Genomic DNA, 10,510 nt, shown 5'->3' with positions numbered 1-10,510 from the left:
GGGCACCCCCCTCACCCACAGAGCAGGGCCGATCAGGGGGTTGGGGCACCGCCACTGTCACACTCAGGGCAGGGCCGATGGGGAGGTTATGGCTCTACTCTGTCACACACAGAGCAGGGCCCATGGCGGCAGGGAGGGGGGCGTTGGGGCGCCACTCCCTGTCACACACAGAGCAGGGCCAATCGGGGTTGGGGTGCCGTACTCTGTCACACAGCCGCAGGGCGATCAGAGGTTGGGGAGCTCCCTGCTATCAGGCACAGAGCAGGGCTGATCAGGAGGTTGGGGCACCTTCCCCTGTTACGAACAGAGCAGGGCGGATAGGGAGGTTGTGGCCCCACCCACTGTCATACACAGAGCTGCAGGGCGATCAGGGGGTTTGGGCGCTGCCTCCTGTCACGCTGACCCCAGTGCCAGGAAGCCGCTCAGCTCTGCTGATTCCGGTGCTGGGAGGCATATTACCCTTTTACTATATAGGATAGAGGTCTGGTGCATGGGTGGGGCTAGCTGGTTGGCCCTGAAGGGTGTCCTGGATCAGGGTGGGGTCCCCACTGGGGTGCCTGGCCAGCCTGGGTGAGGGGCTGAGGGCTGTTTGCAGCTGGTCACAGACCCTTCAGGGTGGGGGTCCCCACTGTGGTGCCTGGCCAATCTGGGTGAGGGGCTGAGGGCTGTTTTCTGGCTGGCGGGTGACGGAAGCTCCCAACCGCTCCTTTTTTTCTTTTTTCTTTTTTTAATTCTGGGCCAGCTTTAGCTCTGAGGCTCCAGCTCTCAGGCCTCCGCTGCTGAAAGTAGGTATATGCTTTGTTTCGGTTCTATAATCGCAACAATGTATAACTCCAGCTCTGACTCCAGCTCTGAGATCCCAGCTCGCCGAAAGCTGGTTTCTGGGGTTTTTTTAGCTTCTATATTTGTTAAAATGTTTCAAACTGCAGGCTCAGAGGCCTGCAAGGCAGGCAGGGAACGTTGGAGTCCTCTGTCACTGAAGCAAGCAAGCCTAATGTTAGTTTCAAGTTGCCTGGCTGCTGGCCACCATCTTGGCTAGCAGTTAATTTGCATATCGCCCTGACTAGCCAATTGGAAGGGTAGCGGTCGTATGCCAATTACCATGTTTCTCTTTTATTAGATAGGACTAGAGGCCAGATGCACGAAATTTGTGCAGGGGGCTTGGCCCTCACAGCCTTGGCGGCTTGCCTCAGCCCTCACAGCCCTGGCTTCATCCGGAAGGTCATCCAACTATCCAGTCTAATTAGCCTATTATGCTTTTATTATAGATACGGACATGTTATAGGTTAACTTTAGATCAGAAGCATTTATTAGTGAGTTAAAATCTCCAAAAATTAGAATAACATAATATTTGAACTATATCATTTTAGAAGTTTTTTCTTAATATGTTTATATTGATTTTTTAGAGAGTGAAGGAGAGAGACAGGCAATGATATGAGAGAGAAACAATGATAGGTTGCCTCCTGGATGTACCCTGACTGGAGATCAAACCTGAAAGCTGGGTATGTGCTCTGACTGGTGCATGGTAAGACGCTCACCCAACTGAGCCACAATGGCCAGGGCACTTCAGACATTTTTAGCATCATCTGAGAAAATTAAAGAAAACGGACTTCCATAAATAGTAAAGATATTTTAATATGAGTTTTTTATTCATAATTTGGTTATATTATACTTACTTTTACTGTTCTTTTTTGGCATTTACCTCAGGGATTATTGTAATTTCTTTCCACTTCCCCTTCTTTCTACTACTTATTTTTAAATTGCAGTTTATAAACAATCATGTGTTGTTTTTTTATTATAACCGTGTTGTCAATTTCTGGTACTTCAGTCTTTAAAAGTTATTCCAGGTCCTACATATTTTTTTTTTTTTTTTTTTACTTTTGGTGTTGGTATTCAGATTTTAGACTAAACCATTTGAGAGATGAGATTTTGGTGAGCCCATAATTTCCTGATTTAGTTTTCCCTATTTAATTTTGGAGATCATCTTGTTTTGCAAGAAAGTGAAAGTTGTTTAAAAAGTACATATTAAATTTCCTAAGAGAAAACCTATATAACTATTTTTTTGAAACTGGTAATACTTGAATTCTGTTGATTTACCTGGTTGTTGGGTCTGATATTTCTTAGGGTAATGTTGCTCTCAGTATTGAAATAGAAAAAATTTTTAAAAACCAAGAAAATACGGAAATATGTAGACAGAAGGACCTTGAAACTTACTGAGTACAAACCATTTGTTAAATGTCCATTATGTATGAGAATTATTCACACTTATTAACTTCTAGAAACTTTCTTTTCTAGCATAGTATTTGTTATATATTAAGGTGAAAGTTGTAAGATTGCTCTAAAATTTTGTTGACTGTAGAACTTGTTAATGGTTAAATTTAATTATTAACATATGGTTGGCTACCTTATTTTCTTCTAAAGCAAACTTTTCCCTAATCCTTTAAACTACATCTCTTCTTTTTAAACCTCTAATCCTAAAGAAAGAGTAATCTATATGTTTGTCTCTCTAACACTGTTATCCTCTCACTCCTCACTAATCATTTGCCTTCATTGTTTTCCAAAAATGCTCTATTAAAGTCCCCAAATTCAATAATATTGGTCTTCACATGTGTGTGTTCTATGAGGATCTGTCCATGATTAACTTTATTTTTCCACTTATACTGTACTAGAGGCCTGGTGCATAAATTTGTGCACTTGGGGGGGTGGGGAGGGTTGTCCCTCATCTCAGCCTACGGCCTCTTGCAGTCAGGAGCCCTCAGGCGATGTCTGACTGCTGGCTTAGGGGACCTAAGCCAGCAGTCAGACATCCTTAGCACTGCCGCAGAGGCGGGAGAGGCCCCCGCCACCACCGCTGCACTCGCCAGCCATGAGCCCAGCTTCTGGCTGAGCGGTGCTCCCCCTGTGGGAGTGCACTGACCACCAGGGGGCAGCTCCTGCATTGAGCGTCTGCCCCTTGGTGGTCAGTGCGCATCATAGCAACTGGTCATTCTGCTGTTCGGTCGATTTACATATAGATTGCTTTGAATAGTATGAACATTTTAATTATGTTGATTCTGCTAATTTATGAACACGGTATATTCTTCCACTTATTTATATCTTCCTCTATCTTTTTTCAATGTCCTGTGTTTTCCGAGTACAGGTCTTTTACCTCCTTGGTTAAGTTTATTCCTGAGTATCTTAATTTTTGTTGTTGTTGCAGTGGTAAATGGGATTTTTTTTTATAGTTTATTTTTCTTAGAGTTCATTATTAGTGTATTAAAATGCCACAGATTTCTGGGTGTTAATTTTGTATCCCGCTACATTGCTGAATTCCTTTATTAAATCTGTTTTTATGAAGTTTTTAGGGTTTCCTATGTACAATATATCATCTGCAAATATGAGTTTTACTTCCTCCTTTCCAGTTTGGATGCCTTTTATTACTTCTTGTCTGATCACTATGGCTAGGACTTCCAGTACTATGTTGAATAAGAGTGGTGAAAATGGGCATCCTTTTCTTGTTCCTGTTCTTAGGGTACATGGTTTTATTGTTTGCCCATTGGGAATTATGTTGGCTGTAGGTTTATAGGTTTTATTATGTTGAGGTATGATCCCTCTATTCCCACTCTGCTGAGAGTTTTCATCAAAAAACGATGCTGGATTTCGTTACAAATGGAAGAATATACCATGATTGTGGTTTGGTAGAATTAATATTATTAAAATTTCCATACTACACAGAGCAATCTATAGATTCAATGCAATCCCTATTAAAATAAAAACAGCATATTTCACAGATCTAGAACAAACACTCTAAAAACTTATATGGAACCAAAAAAAGTCCCAAATAGATGCAGCAATCTTGAGAAAGAAGAATGAAGTTGGAGGAATCACAATACAAGATTTCAGGTTACACTGCAAAGCCACTATAATCAAAACAACCTGGTACTGGCACAAGAGCAGGTATATAGAGCAATGGAACAGAACAAAGAACCGAGAAATCAACCCAAGCCATTATGCTCAATTAATATTTGACAAGGAGGCAAGAACATACAATGGAGTAAAGACAGACTCTTAAATAAGTAGTGTTGAGAAAATTGGACAGGTACATACAAAAAAATGAAACTGGACCACCAACTTACACCATACACAAGAATAAACTCAAAATGAATAAAAGACTTAAGTCATGAAACCATAAAAATCTTAGAAGAAACCATAGGCAGCAGAATCTCAGACAACTCATGTAGCAATATGTTTACCAATACATCTAGGGCAAAGGAAACTAAGGAGAAAATAAACAAATGGACTACATCAAAATAAAAAAAAAACTTCTGCACAGCAAAAGAAACCATCAACAAAATGAAAAGAGCCCACTCCATGGGAGAACATATTTGCCAATGATACATCCAATGATGAGTTAATTTCCAACATATATAAGAAACTCATACAACTTAATTAAAGGAAGACAATCCAATTTAAAAATGGCTAAAGGACCTACATAAACACTTATCCAAAGTGGACATACAGAAGGCCAAGAGATATGAAAAAATACTGAAAGTCACTAATCATCCAGGAGATGAAAATCAAAACAACAATGAGGTATCACCTCACACCTGTCAGAATGGCTATCATCAACAAATCAACAAATGACAAGTTTTGGCGAGGATGTGGAGAAAAGGGAACCCTAGTATATTGCTGGTGGAAATGCGACTGATGCAGCCACTGTGGAAAACAGTATGGAGTTTCCTCAAAAAATTAAAAAAGGAACTCCCATTTGACCCAGTGATCCTACTTCTAGGAATATATCCCAAGAAATCAGAAACACCAATCAGAAATTGGGCCGAGCCAGCTCAGCCAAGAGTTCGCAAGCCTGAGTGAGGACAGAGAAAGGATGGAGAAATGACAAAGAGAATAAGCTCACTTGCTGCACCTCCCATAGCCCATTAGCTACTAGGAAGAATCTAGGGAGCATCATAAGGTCAAGCCTAATTATGCTAAAAGGACTGTGCCCTCTAAGCTGGGACTTGTTTGTGGCTTTGCCAACAGGTCAGTCTGAGCCTTAACCCTATAGCCGCGCCCTACAAGAAATAATATATGCACCCCTGTGTTCATAGCAGGGCAATGTACAATAGTTAAGATTTGGAAACAGCCCATCATCAGCAGATGAGTGGATAAAAAGCCTTGGACCATTTACACCAGGGGTCCTCAAACTACGGCCACATGCAAATACAAATATTGTATTTGTTCCCATCTTGTTTTTTTACTTCAAAATAAGATATGCAGTGTGTATAGGAATTTGTTCATAGTTTTTTTTTAAACTATAGTCTGGCCCTCCAACGGTCTGAGGGACAGTGAACTGGCCCCCTGTTTAAAAAGTTTGAGGACCCCTGATTTACACAATGGAATATTATGCAGCTGTAAAAAAGAAACAAGTCCCACCATTTGCAGCAGCATGGATGAACCTTAGAGAGTATTATGCTAAGTGAAATAAGTCAGCCAGAGAAAGATAAGTATTACATGATCTCTCACTCATACATGGAATCTAATGAACAAAATAAACCAATGGACAAAAGAGGTCCAGAGACATAGAAACTTTGGAACAGACTGTCAAACCTCGGAGGGAAGGCAGGGGAGGTTGAATGGATAGGAAGAAATCAACCCAAGAACATGTATGCTTATATGCATAACCCATGGACACAGACAATAGGGTGGTGAAGGCCTTGGGTAGTGGATGGGGGCGGGCTAGAAGAGGTCAGTGTCATAAAAGGCGACATGTGTAACACTCTATAATAAAAATTTTAAAAATAAAAGCAAACAAGTCATGTTGAGCTTTTCCCTAGATTAGAAAAAATTCTGATAAGCTATGTACTGGATGCTGTGCTAGGTTTAGAAGCACAAAGATGTCTTCAAGGAATGAGGAGCTGAGTAAGTAAAGACTGACATGTAAACCAGTCATTTTAATACTGTATTCTGACTTCTATGCTGGAGATGTACACAGAGTGCTTGAGAGAGCACAGGTGGATGCAGGATAAAAATCACACAGTGATTTCTGGAGGATAAAGGAGCTGTTCTTTAGGTAAGGAGGAGTTAGCTTGGAGAGTAGAGGTGGGTGATTTAGGAGATGGAGAAGTATTTGGAAATCAGGTGCAGTGATAATGAACAGATTGGTTCATTTATAGAACAAAAAGTAATTAGGTGTTTCTGAAAGTGATTAGTAACTCTTGCCTTCAGAGTTGTACATTTTAGTTGAAATAGTTTTGAAATGATAGAAATAAAATGTATAGATTAAAATTTCACCTTGCTCAGTAAATGAAAAAGCTACATATGAGAGTATTTAAACTTTATTTTCTTCCTACCTTATTTAACATGGGATGGATTGATATTCATGAGTTTTATCTGTTTTAAGAGTACATTCAATATTTTCTGACACCTCTAAACTGGTAGTGATTAGAGTCCGGGTAAATACTTCAACCTTGAAATTAACTCGTCACAACATTCCAGTCTTGTGAGCTGAAACAGTGGTTGTGGATAAACTTGCTGCTGTTTACTGGTCTGGTTACTTGATATAGTACATTTTATATCTGAGTTTGTTACTCTTTGCTGCCATGTGATAATATGTAGAATAATGATGTCTTCACAGGATGAATGCTATCAAGTAAGACAAGTATTTGCTCAGAAACTTCACAAAGGCCTTTCCCGATTACGACTGCCACTTGAGTATATGGCAATCTGTGCTCTTTGTGCAAAAGATCCTGTAAAAGAGAGAAGAGCTCACGCCAGGCAGTGTCTGGTAAAAAATATAAATGTGAGACGCGAGTATCTGAAGCAGCATGCAGCTGTTAGTGGTAAGCCCATATGAAAATGGAAAGTATATTTTTCCAGCCTGCCAATTTTCTTTATAGAGCACAAAGTGATGTATCTGTTATTTATTATATCCTAATTAGCCCACATTAAATAAGTATTACTGTTTTTCAATAATAGCTTCAACTTTAAAGTTTTTTTTAAAATAGACATGCATGTGTATCTAAATATCCACTCATATCTATGCAACTGACGAAATGGCCAAGGGACATAAGCAGTGACATTGGATGGAGGTGCTTTTAATAGAACAGTAAAATGTATATGTCAGAGTATGATCTTTTAATTCAAAAATCTACCAGTCTCTGATCTTTGTTGATTATTCTCATCACAGCCGGCATATGCAGGACCGGCATTCTGGATTCAAACCGGCAACCTTTCAGGGACAGTGCTCAACCAACTGCTCACTTTACCCCATCCACGTTATTAGCTTTTGTGTCTCTCTGACTTTTATTTAATTAAAATCTATCCAGGAATCCAAGTTAAAAAAAATCGGAGACATTCTTCATATCTTTTTCCCCCTCTCTTCATTCACCAAATCCTTAATTTTTTCTCTGGATATCTTGAACATTTCTCCTCAACTGTTTTATCGTGCTATATTTCTCTTGGATTAGTGTGTACATGTCTGCCTCCCTCTTATAAATTCCCCTGCCACTGATCCACCTCCAGTTGTGCCACACTGCTATCAAAATTATTTTTCTAGAACACATTGGATCATGTCACTATCATGTTTGAAATCTGTGTTGACTTTTTTATTGCTCATAGGATCAAATTTAAACTCATTAACATGGCCCTTCAGAGTTTTACACTCAACCTGAGTTTTAGGCTTTTCCCTAGCCATTCCTTACTATAAGTCCTATGCTTCTTGTACTCTGGATTGTTTGAAATTTGTACAGCCATCTTTTTCTCTGTTTTCAACACTACCTGGAAGTTGCCTCCCCTTCCAGACAGACAAAATCAAGGAGCATGGTTTGCATCTTTTTTTTAAAAATATTTTATTGATTTTTTACAGAGAGGAAGGGAGAAAGATAGAGAGTTAGAAACATCGATGAGAGAGAAACATCGATCAGCTGCCTCCTGCACATCTCCTACTGGGGATGTGCCCGCAACCAAGGTGCATGCCCTTGACCGGAATCGAACCTGGGACCTTTCAGTCTGCAAGCCGACACTCTATCCACTGAGCCAAACCGGTTTCGGCGGTTTGCATCTTTTGAGTCCTTTAAAATGTAGTTTGGGAGTTACACCATCATTGGAATTCTTTTTTTTTTCTTCCTCATCTTGGAAAAAAATGCGTGCTCTGGAGTCAAATCCCACCTCTGCCATTTACTGTTTGTGTTTGGGCATGTTATTTTAACAATCTGAGCCTTAATTTCTTTATTTGTAAAATTGGTTTAATTATACTCATTTTTTATGGTTGTTATGAGTATTAAAAAATGTATATAGCCCTGGCTGGGGAAGCTCAGTGGTTAGAGTGCTGATCCTTGCACTGAAGGGTCAGCAGTTTGATTTCTGGTCAAGGGCACGTGCCTGGGTTGCAGGTGTGATTCCTGTGCCGGAGGCAACAAATCCATGTCTCTCTCTCACATCAATGTTTCTCGCTTTCCCTCCCTCTCCCTCCTCCCTCACTCCCTCCCACTCTTTAAAAATCAATGAAAAAAATATCCTCAGGTGAGGATTAACAAAAACAACAAAAAAAGTTAACCTATATAAAGCACTTGGCCTACTGCATGCTCTAAAGTAGTCAGGCCCTAGCCCGTTTGGTTCAGTGGGTAGAGTGTCGGCCTAGGGATCAAAGGGCCCAGGTTTGATTCCAGTCAAGAGCACATACCTTAGGATGGGGGGTAATGTGGGGATAAGGACACATATGTAATAACTTAATAAATTAAAAAATAAAAGAGCACGTACCTTGATTGCAGGCTCCTCCTCAGGCCCAAAGCCTGGTCAGTGCTCGTGCAGGAGGCAACCAATCGATATTTCTCTGTCTTTCCCTCTCTCTTCCACTCTACCTAAAAATCAATGGGAAAAATATCCTTGTGTGAAGATTTAAAAAAAAAAGAAAAGAAATAGTAGTCAGTAGTTGTTAGGTATTGTCATAGGGCACCTACCACATTGAAGGATAGCTTCTGTCTCTATGCCTTAGTATGAGAGCTTTGTCTAGTCTTCTTCATCTTTATATTTAAAATAAGCCTGAAAAATTGTAGGCACTCAATAAATATTTGATGAAAATTTAATTTGAATTTCACTGAATTTTGAACCTTGATATTTTTTCCTCCTATACCTTCCTTAAAATGAAAGATCCTACACACAAATTATTCTCTTTGAATTCAGGAATAGAAATAGAACTTGGTGCCTTATTGACACGTACATTACTATACTCTAGGTTGAACATATAGTTTAAACTTTTATTTTGAAAGTAGCATATATAAAAAGATTGTACAAAATATGAATCTCGGTCTTTTTGAATAATAACCTTATTAAACTAGTTAGGATTACAATTCTAACGTCTAATGGAATATGCTGATCAAAGTTAAAATACAGGGTGGGGCAAAATTAGGTTTACAGTTGTTCACATGGAAAATAATACAATAATTAAAAACATAATAATACAAGAATAAACTCTGGCTTTGGCCAGGTGAATCAGTTGATTGAAGCATCGTCCTGTATACCAAAAGGTTCAGGATTCAATCTCCGGTCTGCAATGGGGCACATATCGGGGGCAACTGATCGATTTTTATCTCTCACATCAAAGTCACTCTCTCTGTATCTCCTTCTCTCCCTCCCCTCTCTTTCTCCCCCGCCCCTCCCTCTAGGAACAAAAAAATCAATAAAAACATATCCTCATGTGAGGATTTAAGAAAACGACAAAACTGTTTCATATAATCACAAATGTAAACCTACTTTTGTCCCACCCTGTATAAAGATATTTTAAACTAAAAGAAATGTTTCTTTGATATTTAAAATGTCCTAGAAACTCTTATTTATGTTTGTGTGTTTTTTCTATCAGTTCTTCTGTTACAGATAGGATCAAATACTTCTACTTTGATTCAGATGGTATCAAAAACCTTTACTTTCTGCTTTTGTGTCACACTAACTCTGAAATATATACTAGTTTTTAATTTTGCTCATAAGCTTACAAGGAAGGCACTGTTGAACATAGTGTTGCTCATAATAAGAAAAAGAGATCTTATGTTTCTTAGTCTTAGTTTGTTTGAGTCACTTTTTCCCATATGCATTTGAAAAGTGAAATAATTGTCTTTGTAACCACAACATATAGTGCATTTAATAGGCATTTCACTATTGTATATGATGGATGAATGAATAAACTGTTTAATTTATAATATATCTTAGCTCTGACTATTTCAATATGTTTTTCTTTTAGCCATAATGTGGTACTGTTGGGATGTAGGAAATACTGAATCAGAGAGATAAAGAGGAAGGTTATAAGACTTGGTTTTCTAACCTGGATGTTTTGTTTTGTTTGTGTGTGTGTTGTGTGTGTGTTTGTTTTTCAGAAAAATTATTATCTCTTCTACCAGAATATGTTGTTCCATATACAATTCACCTTTTGGCACATGACCCAGATTATGTCAAAGTACAGGATATTGAACAACTTAAAGATGTTAAAGAGTAAGACTTTTTTCATCCTATTTTCATATTTTCAGAAAGTTTTTTCCCTTTC

General features: G+C 39.0%; 1 protein-coding gene across 1 annotated transcript in view; it reads left to right on the top strand.

The window, feature by feature from the left end:
* PDS5B (PDS5 cohesin associated factor B) overlaps positions 1 to 10,510 on the top strand; it is a 67,640-nt gene that overhangs the window by 25,431 nt on the left and 31,699 nt on the right. The window contains exons 7-8 of the mRNA XM_015564110.1: positions 6,614 to 6,818; positions 10,344 to 10,458. Of these exons, the coding sequence (XP_015419596.1) occupies positions 6,614 to 6,818; positions 10,344 to 10,458 (320 nt within the window). The remainder of the gene's footprint in view (positions 1 to 6,613; positions 6,819 to 10,343; positions 10,459 to 10,510) is intronic.

The sequence above is a fragment of the Myotis davidii genome, unplaced genomic scaffold, assembly GCF_000327345.1.
Source record: "Myotis davidii unplaced genomic scaffold, ASM32734v1 scaffold2121, whole genome shotgun sequence".
NCBI lineage: Eukaryota > Metazoa > Chordata > Mammalia > Chiroptera > Vespertilionidae > Myotis > Myotis davidii.
This window is presented reverse-complemented; position numbering and strand designations above follow the sequence as displayed.